The sequence below is a fragment of the Ovis canadensis genome, chromosome 10, assembly GCF_042477335.2.
Source record: "Ovis canadensis isolate MfBH-ARS-UI-01 breed Bighorn chromosome 10, ARS-UI_OviCan_v2, whole genome shotgun sequence".
Taxonomy (NCBI): Eukaryota; Metazoa; Chordata; class Mammalia; order Artiodactyla; family Bovidae; genus Ovis; species Ovis canadensis.
This window is the reverse complement of record NC_091254.1, coordinates 34,684,612-34,700,458: the sequence shown is the minus strand read 5'-3', so window position 1 is coordinate 34,700,458 and position 15,847 is coordinate 34,684,612. Positions and strand designations below refer to the sequence as shown.

Genomic DNA, 15,847 nt, shown 5'->3' with positions numbered 1-15,847 from the left:
AGGTAAAGAATCGGCCTCCAATGTAGGAGACGTAAGAGATTCAGGTTTCATCCCTGGGTCAGGAAGATCCCCTGAAGAAGGAAATGACTACCCACTCTAGTATTCTTGCCTGAAAAACCCCATGGACAGAGGAGCCTAGCGGGCTATAGTCCAAGGGATCACAGAGTCGGTCACGACTGAGCAACTAAGCACATATAAAAATCTAAATTACTGGGCAACTACATCTGACATCAGAGTATCATTTACTGCAAAAATACTGCATTTGCTGAGCTACATCTCAAAATTAGATACAGAGAAGAATGGGCTTTCCTATATTCAATTACGCCATCAAATCAATGTATCCTTCTATGAAAAGGCCAAAACTTTCTGGCTTGCACTCCCTGGTCCCAAACTCCATTTATTCTGCCACTTCATGCCGTCATAGGTGGCAACTGACGTCCATCATCTTTAGCCCCTGCAGGCCTGGATGTGGTCACCATCCCGGGGAGGCTGACAAGGCTGGCTCCAATCCTTAGCTACCTGCCTGAATCTCTCCGAATCACCCTTGTCCTAACCCCCACCACCATGCAGCCTCACAAATCAAGGCATGTCCCAGTGGAGGGAAAGTGTTAAGACAGCACAGCCTTCAGGTCAATGCGAACCTATTGGATTCTAGGTTCCGATCTAGTAGGGCTCAGACGCTAAGACAACTGTCAACTAGGACATACCAAATTACACCCCAAGAGCAGACACCTCCAGGCCTCGCCGCTGGCCCCCAGGTCCTGAACCCGCGCGGCCCTCCCCAAGCCTGCGCCGCTCCCTCCAGGCCACCCGATCCACAAAGAACCCGAACGGGGAAAATCCACTCGGTCTGCTTCTGCGCTTCCGGCTCAGGTTTAAAAAAAAAAAGCGAAACCGAGGGCACTGTGACCAAGAGGAGGAACCACGTGTTCCGGGTGACACTCGGGTCCCCCACGCGCGGCCGCGGGGGCAGGGCCGGGGTTGGCAGCCCCTAGACTCGGCGCTGACTCGCAAACAGTCAGGGTTCGCGCGCGCGCGAGGGACCGCGGGCCGGAGGGAGCGCGCCCCGTCGCCGAGAACCCGCCCGGCGCGCTCTCGGGCAGGGCCGCCCAGGGCAGGAGCCGGGGCCGCGCCCGCGCCCGCGCGCCGCCGCCCCGGGCCCGGCGTGGTTACCTGGGAGCAGGAACACGTGCTGCCAAACGCGAGCCCCCTCCCCGCCGTCCGCGCCGCGCGCCATGCCACTCGTCCGCTCCCGGCGGCCGCGGGCCTCAGCTCTCGGAGCGCGGGCTCGGCGAGACGCGGGTGGCAAATGGCGGGAGAAGGGTCGATTCCGGGAATGCGGCGGGGCCCGGGGCGCGCGGCCGGCCGGGCGAACGTCGTCTCGTTTCCGGAGTCCGCCAGCGGCCCAGATTTCAGAGTTTAAATTGAGCGCCGAGCCCAGGCTGCCGGCCCCCTGGCTCGTCGCCCGCCGGCAGGGAAGGGTCGCGGCCTCTCCCCACTCCGCGGCTCGGCCAATGGTAGCTGCTCACCCGCGGCGCCCCGTGACGCGGCCCGGGGGCGGGGTCGCCGGGGCCCGGAGGCTCCGGGTCCGCGCTCCCAGCGGCCGTCCGCGCGCGCGGCGGGGCGCGGCCCGGGGAGATCGCGGCGAGGCCGGGTCCCCGGGCCATGGGGCACCCGGAGGCTGGACGCTCGCCGCCCCAGTAGGCTGGCGGACGCGCGCACACCTGGCCGGACGCAAAGCCTGGCGCAAATTCCTCCTGAGGACGAAAACCGTCCGTCACACCCGAATCCTCATGCCGCTGTTCCTCGTCAACGTTTCTGGATAGCGCTTGCATTCTGCGTTGGAATTAATGCCAGAATCTGGTGTGCTTTGTGATTCTTGACAAAATGCATGCAAAGCAGACCTCAAATTGGGGTTGGTCGTCATTACTCCAAAGAGGGGCACAGTTTGAGGCCCAAAATGTACATTTGTTGTTTTGGAAGACGTTGATTTGTAACAAGTCAAGACTTTTTAAAAGCGATGTTTACAAAGTCAGAGTCATGATATTTACGTATTTAAACTTCTCAAAAATAAAATTTTAATTGTACACGGTTTTAGAAAAGGTACCAAGTGTGTGTCTCCTACTTAAGAATAAGTTTGACACCCTGCTACCCCAGACCCCCAATCCCCCTCCCCCAGGGTAGTTACTGTTATCAGTCTCTTATCCGTTCTTCCAGAATTTTTCCATTCACAAACAAGTTCCTGTGTCTTACTCTTATTTTGCACAGATGAAAGAGTAATATGCATAACTCTTAAGGCACTTAGCGGTTTTTGTTTAATCTTGAAGATAGGTAAATGCTGCAGCACTAGATCATCTCGACCTTCTGAAAAGATTCTGTTTCCATCCTACTTCCCACCAGGGCAGACAAATGCAACTGAAGGTGACTGCACGAAGCACCTGGCGGAGAGGAAGCCTTTCTGGTAGAGGAGGGGCACCCAGAGGCCAGCTCTGGGGCAGGCCGCAGAGAGGTATTGCTCTAGAGCTATTTTCATCTTTCTCTGAACATTCCCAGCCATTGGCTGTTTGAATATGTGTTTTTATGTGGTTGTTTTCACAGTCCAGTTCAGTTCAGCTGCTCAGCCATGTCCGACTCTTTTCGACCCCATGAATCACAGCATGCCAGGCCTCCCTGTCCATCACCAGCTCCCAGAGTTCACTCAAACTCACGTCGGTGATGCCATGCAGCCATCTCATCCTCTGTCTTCCCCTTCTTCTCCTGCCCCCAATCCCTCCCAGCATCAGAGTCTTTTCCAATGAGTCAACTCTTCGCATGAGGTGGCCAAAGTATTGGAGTTTCAGCTTTAGCATCAGTCCTTCCCAAGAACACCCAGGACTGATATCCTTTAGAATGGACAGTACAAAACTATTTTTGTCTGCTTTTCTCTGTTAACATTGCCATAAATACCTTTCCCATGGCATCCAGAACCATCATTGGAGACAGGCTATTTCACACTGCTAACGTACCATGGTTACTCACCCATTCCTTAACTTGCAATATTTAGGTTATTTCAAACAGTTATTCTAAACAATGCTATGAAGTGAAGTAGCTCAGTCGTGTCTGACTCTTTGCGACCCCATGAATCACAGCACGCCAGGCCTCCCTGTCCATCACCAACTCAGACTCACGTCCATCGAGTCAGTGATGCCATCCAGCCATCTCATCCTCAGTCGTCCCCTTCTCCTCCTGCCCCCAATCCCTCCCAGCATCAGTCTTTTCCAATGAGTCAACTCTTCGCATGAGGTGGCCAAAGTACTGGAGTTTCAGCTTTAGCATCATTCCTTCCAAAGAGATCCCAGGGCTGGTCTCCTTCAGAATGGACTGGTTGGATCTCCTTGCAGTCCAAGGGACTCTCAAGAGTCTTCTCCAACACCACAGTTCAAAAGCATCAATTCTTTGGCACTCAGCCTTCTTCACAGTCCAACTCTCACATCCATATATGACCACAGGAAAAACCATAGCCTTGACTAGACGGACCTTAGTCGGCAAAGTAATGTCTCTGCTTTTCAATATGCTATCTAGGTTGGTCATCGCTTTTCTTCCAAGGAGTAAGTGTCTTTTAATTTCATGGCTGCAATCACCATCTGCAGTGATTTCGGAGCCCAAAAAAATAAAGTCTGACACTGTTTCCCCTGTTTCCCCATCTATTTCCCATGAAGTGATGGGACCAGATGCCATGATCTTCATTTTCTGAACGTTGAGCTTTAAGCCAACTTTTTCACTCTCCACTTTCACTTTCATCAAGAGGCTTTTTAGTTCCTCTTCACTTTCTGCCATAAGGGTGGTGTCATCTGCATAGCTGAGGTTATTGATATTTCTCCCGGCAGTCTTGATTCCAGCTTGTGTTTCTTCCAGCCCAGCGTTTCTCATGATGTACTCTGCATATAAGTTAAATAAGCAGGGTGACAGTATACAGCCTTGACGTGCTCCTTTTCTGTATACTATATATGGACTATGCAGTGGGAGTGTGTGCTCAGTCACTTCAGTCGTGTCCAACTCTTTGCGACCCCATAGACTATAGTCCACCAGGCTCCTCTATTCATGGGATTCTCCAGGCAAGAATACTGGAGTGGGTTGCCATGCCCTCCTCCAGGAGATCTTCCTGACTCAGGGACCAAACCTGAGTCTCCTGCACTGCAAGCAGATTCTTTACCCACTGAGCCAAGCAATGAACTAGAGGTATACATACTGAACTAATGTACACATGGCAACATGGATGCTTTATATCAAGAGGGAAAAAGAGAAGTAGGAAAAGATTTAGGGCAGAAAAAAATATCAGTAAATTAAAAATACATAAAACAACATATCTTTTAGAAGGATACATGCACATTTAAGGCTATATATCAAACACATAAGAAATGGGTGTCTTTAAACGGCAAAAGAATGGGATAAGGAATGAGAAGGCAAGAAATATCAAAAGAGGGGTTGGAGGGGCACGTGGATGACTGTCACTATGTTCTGTGAATGAGAATATAATTCACTGTAGGTCCAAGTATGAAAACTTTCTCTTTTTTTTAATGTGCTGAAACAAACATCTCTATGCAATTTCATTTATCCATCAAAAAATTAGTTAAGTACCTTCTTGGAACCCTTGCTGTCTTGGACAACAAGGAGATCAAACCAGTAAAGGAAGTAAACCCTGAATAATCATTGGATTATTCTGAGGTAGCTCAGATGGTAAAGTGTCTGCCCGCAATGCAGGAGACCCGGGTTTGGTCCCTGGGTTGGGAAGATCCCCTGGAGAAGGAAATGGCAACCCACTCTAGTACCCTTGCCTGGAAAATTCTATGGATGGAGGAGCCTGGTAGGCTGGAGTCCACTGGCTGGCAAAGAGTCGGACACAACTGAGCAACTTCACATTCACATGCCAATCATTGGAAGAACTGATGCTGAAGCTGAAGCTCCACTAATTTGGCCTCCTGATGGGAAGAGATGACTCATTAGAAAAGACCCCGATGCTGGGAAAGACTGAGGGCAGGAGAAGAAGAGGGCGTCAGAAGATGAGATGGTTGGATGCAAAGGACATTATCAGTTCAGACTCTGTGTGCTGAGGGAGGCCTGGTGTGCTGCAGTCCATGGGGTGGTGAAGAGTCTGACACAACTGGGTGGCCTTCTTGGAAGCGGTGATGTTCCAGACGGGCTCCAGATTCCTACTGTCCTCAGGGTAAAGTCTAAGGTCCTAAGCTTGGAACACATGGCCCATGAGATCTGGTCCTCACGTGCCTCTCCCGTCAGTTTCCACCTCCTCCCTCCCTCCCCACCTTGACCACAGTCTGGCAGGTCCTAAGAAGTGCTGTCTGTCAGCACTTGACACTGTGTCCCTAATGTTGGAACCGCACTGCTCTCAACTATGGACTAAATCTTCCCTGGTGGCTCAGATGGTAAAGCGTCTGCCTGCAATGTGGGAGACCCGGGTTCAATCCCCGGGTTGGGAAGATCCCCTGGAGAAGGAAATGGCAACCCACTCCAGTATTCTTGCCTGGAAAATCCCATGGACAGAGTAGCCTAGCAGGCTACAGTCCATGGGGTCTCAAAGAGTCGGATATGACTGAGTGACTAACACACACACACACACACACACACACACATACACACACAACTATGGACTAAGCTCTCAACTCCACTTTTTCTCTCACTCTCCACTTAGCCTGGACCCTCACCCATCAGGCTCACTTCTCATTAGCACTCCTCTTCCTCTCTCCAAACACCCTCCCCATGAATGAGTGAGATGCCTCCTTACAAGGGAGTGAGCCTGATTTTCAGTCAGTTCCTTGAGGAAGGACAGCATCTAATAATTCAACACTTTATCCTCAAAAAAAAAGAGAGCGGGAGATGACTTTCACTGCATACTAACTGTGACAAGCATGGCGGTGAACATGTGACTGATTCTTTGAGTCCTCCCAGCAGTCTTAAGCGGAAGGAGCAGTGTGATCCCCAGATTTTATAGAGAAACAATGCCAACTTTAACGAGGTCAACTAATTACCCAGCAGTGGCAGAGCAGGAATTCCAACCCAGACATTGGACTCTTGGCCTCCCCTCCCTCCCTCCTTAGTGTCCCAGTGCCTGGAACAAAGCTGTATGGGCACATAGCATATGCCCCACAAATATTTTCTGAGTAAACGTGCATGTGGGTAGATAGGCAGTTATCGTAAAAGTCAGCGTGGCAATCCTAAGCTTCATAAGCAAGAACAAAGTGATTATATTTAGTATATCATAAAATATTCCATAAATTAATTTTTGTACTAGTGATACTGACACACAAAGAGACCAACAGGTCATTCTCCAAGGAGTAAGAAGGGAATAGCAACATTAATACCTCTGAGTAGAAAAAAAAAAAAAAAACACCTCTTCTAGATACCAGAAATAAGAAATGTTTATTTTCTAGTGGAAGAAAACAAAGAACTGGGGAAAAAAATTTTAAAGACAGTTCACAGTCCAGTGACCTCTAGCAATGGTTAGTGATGATCAGAACACGGAGTCTGAACTGATAATGAAATAAAATTCTTTTCCTCTTATAAATTATTAAACACTTATGAGAATCCTTCTTTCAAAACAAAATGAGAATGAAAATCCTAGTTTATCATCACTTTTATCCTGAGAAAGGATTGTTCTTTTGTGTCTTTGTCCTGTTGCCAAGCATTCATCTAGGGATATCAAGGAAGGCAACATGGTACCCAAGCAAAAGATGGGGAGGAGAAGGGCATCAGTTCTCAAAAGGGCCAACTGTTTAGATGGGAGACCAAGGAGTAGTACTGAGCTGTTCTTTCTGGGGATAATATTTCCTCTTATATTCACTCTCTTATCCAACCCAACAGGATCGTACTTGTTGCAAAAGGCTGCATATCCTATATGCAAATACCCACATATAAAATTGAGATCTGCAAGTTATAGAACAAGAATGATTGAAGCTATTGAGAGAGAAAGAACAGCAGCCTCAGACATTCAGAACCTGGCCCCCCTGGAATCCATGACTCTCCCAGGACCATACTAGCCTCAGACAAGGCTGCCCTGAGACCACGATAAAATGAGAGAGTAAGGCCGCTTCACGATTTGGGCAAAGCAAAGACAAAAACAGGTCACTGGGTGACCGGCAAAATACTGAAACCTCCTCTCCTAGCCAAAATGAGTGACTGCTACTTCTTTGCAATTATAGCTTCATCCTCCCCCAGCTTCCCCTCCTTGTAGAGGAGACACCAATGGTAGATCTGCCCTGCCTTCTCATAGCACCAGAGCCAGGGTGGATCCCTGTGTCCTTAGACCCTCCCCAGGTCACCCAACCAGAGCCCAACCCTCCCAAGCTTCCTCCCAGCCCCCTCCTACTCAACACCCCTTGCCAGAGTCCAGCTCCAGCAGCCAGGGATTCACCCTGAAGGGGTGGGCGGTGTCGGCGAGAGAAACTGAGGCAGCCTCTCAGGTTTCTTGGACTGCTTGTTTATTTCAAGCTTATGATTCTCTTTTATACTTTTACAAAAGCTTTAGGTCAGAGGTTTGATATTTTTAGTTCCCATTGACCCAGATTTATTTTTCTCCAAAAATCATTGTTGCCCCTCAAAAGGAGTTCCTGCCTCAGCGATTCTCTTATCTACTTCTTCTCATGTGTCCTTGTGAATACACTGTAACTCATGCTAATGTCTGGGCTGCATACCACATTCCTCAGTTTATTTCTTATCTGTCTAAGTCCTGTTTGCCCCTAGTATCCTAAGTTCACTATTTCTTAGAAAGGGCTTCTAGCTAATAATATCTCTAAAGTCCCTAATTTTTATAAGCTATAGTAGAATATTGTAACATTACAGCCATCCTTAAATCTTTAGCTTCTAACTATTTTAATTATTCCTAAGCCCTAAATTCAGCAAACTCCTTTGCCAAAAACACTTTTCTCACAAATAGGCTTCAGATAGGAATCCCTCCCATGGTCTCAAGCTGCGGCCTCTGTGCTCACCCTGGAACACTTTTTTGTAAAAGTCCTTGAACAAATGTCAGTGATTAACTTTATGAATTATTCTTTGAGCACAGCTGCAGAAGACTTTATGCCTTCTCCTGCTCCTCTCAAAAACAATAAGCACCTTAATAGTCTCCTTAGTCAACTCAGCCAAGGAAAGGAAAAAACAAGTCAGAATCACAAAACCTAACTCCCTCATTCCGGGTCCGTGCCTACGGAGCAAAGGGAGGGGGTTTAGGGCCGTGCCCCTATTTTGTCAGTAATGCCTAACGCGGCTCCCAACAACCCGGACTTCCCATGGCCTGTGCTCCGCCTCCTGCAATTGAGTATTGGATCTGCTTGATCAAGTGCAGGTTGTTCTTGGGCTAAACTTGGGCTTGACACCGTGTTTACACATTTCCTTTCTGCGTGTGCGTACAGTCACAAACCTTACATATATTTACGTAAAATTAAGGTAGTATGAAAATTCAGGCAATTTAAGCTCCAAAATGTACTTTTGCAGCCTATAGAGCTAGGCTGCCACGTTCAAGTGAAGCAATAGGTCAGTTGCACAGTCATGTCTGACTTATTGTGAGCCCATGGACTGTAGCCTGCCAGGCTCTTCCATCTACAGGATTCTACAGGCAAGAACACTGGAGTGGGTTGCCATTTCCTACTCCTCAAGTGAAGCAGACAGTCAAATAATTACATATTTTGCTTCCTGACAGCCTAAGCAATCACTTCAGAAACTTTCAGTAACTTGATGTTCTATTTATTCCCACTTTGCTTTTATATGTGCTTTCAATATTTTATTTAGTACAGAGATGTATCTTTTAAGTTATGAGTTATCTGACAAGGAGAAATGGAGAAATGCCAAAATGTTGGCTATTTTTCAGGTAAATATTAATTTTCAAAAGCAGGATACAAATTTGTATAGAGGGCATTATTGCAGCTAAGAAGAATAATAAAAATAAAGGACTGGTGACTAACATCTAACCATAGTTGTCCTTTAATCATTTTTTTCTACTTTGATATATTTTTAAAAATTGTTCAGTTAATAATTTAAATTTGATAATAGCAATATAATTCATTTCTATTTGGTTTTTTTTTTTAAGACTCTGTGCTTCCTCCTAGCTACTAAAACAGTAACATTCTGGTTCTCATGTGGTTAGTTCTGATAACTTTTACTCATGATCTCATAATCAAGAGGCTTAATGGAAATCAATCCTGAATATTCATTGGAAGGACTGATGCTGAAGCTGAAGCTCCAATACTTTGGCCACAGGACGTGAAGAGCTTACTCATTAGAAAAAACCCTGGTGCTGGGAAAGATTGAAGGCAGGAGGAGGAGAAGGGGACAACAGAGAATGATATGGTTGGATGGCATCACAGACTCAACGGACATGAGTTTAAGCTCCAGGAGATGGTGAAGAACAGGGAAGCCTGGCATGCTGCAGCCCATGGGGTCAGAAAGAGTCAGACACGACTGAATGACTGAACATCAAAAAGATACACATTCATTTATAACATCTAAGCAGTACATTTCTGCTCTTCTCTCCCTACAAATAAAATACTCTTCAAATAGTAATGTGATCCTTTATTAATTCATTCTGTCAAACTAGCAAAAAATAGGAAATGCAATTGCTAAATATGGCTGATCTGTTGCAAAAGATTAACAATGTTCTTAGTAATGTGAATTCCACCTGATTTTTTTCAAAAGAAAAAATAAGTAATGGTTGACTATTTAAGGAAGAACTGATGCATCTTCAACAGAATAATATTCACTTTCATACTGACTTTAGTAGTTAAATTGACCATGCAACGTCCCTGAAAACTTAGAGTCTTCTTCATTAGTTTATTAAGCATTCCTAATTCTTTAAGGAAATGGTAACCCACTCCAGTACTCTTGCCTGGGAAATCCCTTGGGCCCAGGAGCCTGGTGGGCTACAGTCCATGGGGTCACAAAAGAGTCAGAAACAACTTCTCTGTTTAGTGACTAAACAACAGTTCTTTAAGAGTGTCATAAAGCAATTGTCCTTTAAAAGTGCTTACAAACTTCAGTGTTCAGAAAGTTTGGATAAAAGGCAGGAAATGACCTAGTAATGCAATAAAAATCTCCTGGTTAGGGGTTTCCCTAGTGGTTCAGATGATAAAGAATCCACCTGCAATGCAGGAGACCTGGGTTCAATTCCTGGGTTGGGAAGACCCCTGGACAAGGGAATGGCTACCCACTCCAATACTCTTGCTTGGAGAATGCCATGGACAGGGGAGCCTGGCAAGCTACAGTCCATGGGGTCGCAAAAGTATTGGACATGACTGAGCGACTAAGCACGCATGCCGTCTCCTGGTTACTCTGATGCTTGGTCCTTCTCATTCTCTCTCTCTCCCTCCCTGCATGGGCAAATCTAAATTAATTCTATAATATTACTGATACCCACTCTGTTTTAGACACTGTTCTGGTGCCTTGGGCTATATCAGTAAATAAATTAAAATGCTGGTCCTCCTGGATTTTACATCTAGTGGAGGGAGACAGACAGGCAACACACATAATAAATAGATTTTATAGTGCAAAAGAAGGGGGCTAGTCCTCTGTAGGAAAGAGGGACAGCAGGGCAAGGGGTTCATGAGGACGAGGAGGGGTGCAGTTTTAAATAAAGTGGTCAGTGTCAGCCTCATTAAGAAGGTAAACTTTGAGCAAAGACCTGAAGGAGAAAAGGAAGTTGTGTATATATCTGAGGGAAGGGGAGGCACAGGGAACAACCAGTGCAAAACCTCCAGCCTACAGCTTTTATGGCATATTACAGGATAGCAAACAAGGCTGTGTGGCTTGACCAAAATGAGCAAGGGGAAGAGAAGCAGGAGACAGGTATGGAGAAGTAAGGACCTTATATGCCATAAAGAAAGAAAGTGAAGTCGCTCAGTCACATCCAACTCTTTGCAACTCCGTGGACTGCAGCCTACCAGGGTCCTCCGTCCATGGGATTTTTCAGGCAAGAGTACTGGAGCGGGTTGCCATTTCCTCCTCCTGGGGATCTTCCCGACCCAGGGATCAAACCTGGGTCAGGCAGAGGTTTTACCGTGTGAGCCACCAGGGAAACCCTTATATGCCATGGGAAGAGGTAAAATGGGATTCTCCAGAGGGCTGACCAAGGAAAGCTAAAAGAGTGTAATAAAGGATAAGAAAAGGGGGAAAGGGAGAACAATCAAGAATAGTTGCAACTAAAAACATGACAGAAAAGCCCAGTGTTGCTCAAAATGTTTCCACTGTCATCCACAGTAAGGAACGTATTTTACAGCATCACCCAACCATCACACAAAAGGCACACATACAAATAAAAGGTACACAAACCCAAACTGACACACATCAATGTTCAGTGGACTCTGAATCTAGGCTATTGGGTTTCTTTTCCTTATTCAATGCTGGTAACAATGACTAAGTTGATTTCACAATCTAGTAATGGGTTGTGATATACAGTTAAGAGAGCACGGCTAATCGGTAATGTGACCGTTCTGGCTACACCCTAACATGTGGATGACATAATCATCATCTTTGTCAACTCTGAGTGAGCTTTGGCTAAACACACATAAGGCCTAATGACTTTCAACAGGGAACCACCGTTAGCTCATTAATCAAAAGCCAATGTATATATAAGATATTCTGCTTTCATGACAGTCGTAGTCATATAAAAATCTTGTGTGGGCTGGGTCACTGTTAGGAAATGTAAAACATGTGAAATTTGGGCACATCATTTCTGACAGGCAGCCAATATTTATGGTAGCTGACTAAAGAGACTTTACTTCAAATAAACAAATGTTTAATGTTTCCATAAAAGTGTAGTCATTACCCTAATTAGTAAATTTGCTAATAGATTTCTGTTCATTATCTCCAGACCAATGTTTAGATATAGTTGTTTTAGAAAACAGTGCAAACTTTAGAACTAGATCTCAAAAATCTTTTTAAAGTTTTTCAAAATGTTTGAGAACAGCTTGGTTTTATGAATATATAAGGACTGGTACTTTTCTGAACCGTTAAATTGCCCTTTCAAAACTCAGAATTCATTTTCAACAAGGTTGTACTTTTAAATATATATATATATTTGCCACTGCAAAAAGTTCTTAGATTTGTCATTGGCCACAGAGCAAGAGTGGCCAGTTTTTTCCACAGTGTTACCCAGTGGATTTTTCTGCAATGATGAGAATGCTCTATAGCTGTTTTTCTCTGTTAGGGTAGCCACTAGCCACTTACGCTTTTGAGCACTGATGTGGATGGTATGAGAACCTGAACCAATCACTCCCTTGCCTAAACCCCTTCAGTGGTTTCCAACAATGTTTCAAAATTTAAAATCCTCAGCTTGGCATTCAAAACCAAGATGAACCGACCCCAGCCCACCACTATGTGTGTGTGTGTGTTTCTGTGTTTGTGTGTGTGTGTGTGTGTGTGTTAGTAGCTCAGTCACGTATAGCTCTTTGTGACCCCATGGACTGTAGCCCGCCAGGCTCCTCTGTCCATGGAATTCTCTAGGCAAGAATACTAGAGAGAGTTGCCATGCCCTCCTCCAGGGGATCTTCCCAACCCAGAGACTGAACCCAGGTCTCCTGCACTGCAGGCAGATTCTTTACCGTCTGAGCCACGAGGGAAGCCACTGCCCACCACTGGGTCCCAGCAACTCCAGTCTCTTGGTCTTCTTTCTGCCTCTGCAGCATGCCATGCTCCTTCCAGCCTCAAAAATCAGGCGCAGGGTGTTTCCTCTGCCAGGAAATTGTTTCCACTCCCATCCAACACTCCTCTCATGTCCTTCTTTCCTGGACAAAGCCAACTCATTTCCTAGATCTCCTCTTCTTGGCTCACGTGTTCATTCACTCATTTAGCAAGTGTGTTGAGTTCCATCTATGAGCCAGGCATTGCGCTAGATGTTGGCGATGGTCAGGAAAGATGACAGGACAAGAGACAGGCTCTGAGTCCTTGTGGAGCTCTTAGTCTAGTTAGGATGACAGACTGTCTAAAAACACCCAAACGAGAGTAAGTGGGGATAGCATCTTAAGTCAGGGCTCTGAGCTGGACCAGAGACTAGTTGCTGGTGGGGAGAGGATTCTTGGAGAATATGACAGTTTCACTGAGACCCTGAGGAAAGAAAGGAGCCCCATGTGTGAAGAAGAGGAAGAGGGTGCTGGAGGGCCCTTGTCACAGCACAAATTAAACTTGTCCCTTTGATGACATATTTCCTTGAGGTGTATAAGGTGCATGAGGGCAGGGACCCATCTATCTTGTCTTATTTCCTCACAGCACAGAGTCTGGTGCATAATCAATGCTCAGTAAATTCTTGTTAGCGGATGAATAAGCAAATTTTTTGAAGTCTAAAAATTAGAATAATTGCTGTAGAATAATTATGAAAGGAAAATTCATCAGTGAGTATTAATTATGATTTCCTTTGACTAATAAAGATAGTTTTATCTAACGGTTTTAAACTTTTCAAGGACAACCTATTGAGTCCAAATTACAATTTCTCGAGAATCAAGAATTTGTTGATACTCTATGAATTCTCAGAATGTCTTGGTGAAGGGACTACTCATTGATTTTCATCTTCTGTGCCCAAATTCCTGCTAGTTATTAAATTATTTACTAAATTAAGTCCACTGAGGCCATGCCTCTCATCTGTCCTCCAGATCTCCTCTCAGCTATGCCAATAAGGAGCGAGGCAGGGCACACTGCACACTGGCTTCACACTTCAAGTCTCCAGCTACACTATTCCAAACAGATAGCATTTATAAATATTATGTAAAGGCTGAAAAGGTACAGCTTATGTTGCAAAGAAGATAGCCTGATAAATACATTAAAAAAAAAATCAGTTTTAGGGTGTGGACATGGTTTTCAGCAAAGAAAGCCCTCATCTCTATTTCTATCAATCCTTAGGGTTGTGATAAAGGAAACAGGCTTCGGAATGTTTCTATGTTGAAGGAAATAAACTTCAACAAACTGTTGAAGTCAGAGAGATTTAGATTAGACATAAGAAATAATTTCAGATCTCTGTAAGACTTTCAGGACTGCCTGGGGATTTTGAGAATAAGAGATTTGCTGAAACAGCTTAGATTCTAGCCTACTTGGAACCAGAAGGGATTACCGATGTCACAGATGTCCTCTGAAATTTGAGATTCTGTCCACCGACTCTATAGATCTGATCTTTATGATCTACTCTTTACTGATCTTTACTGATCTACTCAGAATCTGCAACAAAGAAAGAAGGACACTGAGGAAGAGAACAGGAAAGCTTGGCCATCAGTCCTCATAAGAGCTTATAACAGATGCTAGTGGTACCTGAGCAGGACCAAGGCAACCAAGGCTCTGGGGGCCAGTGATGCAGGGGAAGGTGCCTCTTCACCTGTATTCCAGGTTATTTCTTTCCATCATCAACAAGCATCTGTAGAGGATCATTCACATTCCATACTGTATAAGGTGCTCTGCAGAATGAATATAGGAAAGAATACCATCATTGCTTATTCTTAAAATGTGTACAGTCAAATTTGAAAAGGCCCACACATAAGAAATAATTAGAAAAACATAATACAGCAATGGATAAGGCTGAGCCGCAGCGAAGCGTGTGGGCTCACCAGCAATGAAGAGGGGGTTATGAGGATTCTTGGGGGACGGATGGAACTTGAACAGTTGTAGAAGGGTGGAGGACATTCCAGTTGTTTGCTAAATGGGGGCTAAAACCGGATTGAGTATCAGAGTATGTTGCTGAATCTGTCTATAGTGCAGATATGTTGGAGAGCACGGGAGGTGATGAAGTGGAATAATTGATTAGTGGTGTGTGGTCACAGAATGCTTTGAAAATCAGCCAGAGAATTCTAGACTTGAGGAGGGAGCGAAAGAAGGAAAGAATCAGTGTGTGTTCTTGAGTAGGTCAGAGATATATTGTAAACCACATTTCCAGATGTGTTTGGTAGCAATTTTTTACAATCAAGTATTTCATATGGATTAGGTATAAAATCGGAGAAGGCCATGGCAACCCACTCCAGGACTCTGGGCTGGAAAATCCCACGGACGGAGGAGCCTGGTAGGCTGCAGTCCATGGGGTAGCACAGAGTCGGACACGACTGAAGCGTCGCAGCAGCAGCAGCAGCAGGTATAAAATGGGATTCCTAGGTGGCTCAGCCGTAAAGAATTTGCCTGCACTGCAGGAGACACAGGGGCCAGTGGTCGATCCCTGGGTCAGGCAGATCCCCTGGAGGAGGCCATGGTAACCCGCTCCAGCTTTCTTGCCCTGGAGAGTCTCATGGACAGAGCCTGGAGGGTGCAGCCCACAGGGTCGCAAAGAGTCAGACACAACAGAAGCGACTGAGCTTGAGCACAAGGCATGACATGAAAGGTCCACATGCAGAAAATTAAAAGTCTACTTCTTTTTTTCTGTTAAAATATACAATTTTTGTTGTTAAATGACCACTCAATTTAAAACACACCTGTGGAGAGAAGGCCAAGTGTAACTGGACGAACCTTATCATCAGTCAGATGCCGTTTGCAGAGCTTTGACCTGGAGCTTAGAGCCCTTCTAAGTGGTTGATTCTTCTTTAGATTTTCACTGCACCTGAGCCCTATTTCAAGAAAAATAGTAAAAATCATGTAAACGGCTAATTTGGCCGGTACAAAAAATTCAAACTTCTTAAATACAGCATTTCAACAGTTTTATTCCAAATCGCCAGCATAACACACGCGTTGCACTCCCAGGCCATTGGGGAAGGGCACTGGGGTTGCCCTGGCAGGCTGCGTGTCTGCCTCAGGCAGAGCCCTGAACTGAGGGCAGGGATGCGAGGTCAGTCCCAGCTCAGGTTTTCCTCCGTTGTTCTCCTGAGTCTGGCCCCTTCCTCAGTCCAGGATTCTTCTAAAAGTGAGG

The 15,847-nt window shown here is 45.6% G+C and overlaps 1 protein-coding gene across 8 annotated transcripts in view; it reads right to left on the bottom strand.

The window, feature by feature from the left end:
• The window catches only part of RNASEH2B (ribonuclease H2 subunit B), a 95,174-nt gene extending 93,354 nt beyond the window's left edge, over positions 1–1,820 (bottom strand). For 2 of the 8 annotated variants that reach the window (XR_011259367.2, XM_069601418.2), the window contains exon 1: positions 1,174–1,722. Coding sequence is in view for 4 of the 8 variants with exons in the window: in XM_069601418.2 (XP_069457519.1) it covers positions 1,174–1,237 (64 nt within the window). In the remaining 4 variants the exon portion in view is untranslated. Of the gene's footprint in view, positions 1–1,173 lie in introns of all 8 variants that reach the window. The other 6 variants (XR_011259366.2, XM_069601417.2, XM_069601410.1 and 3 more) reach the window with 5 other exon arrangements.
• Positions 1,821–15,847: the final 14,027 nt, after the last annotated feature.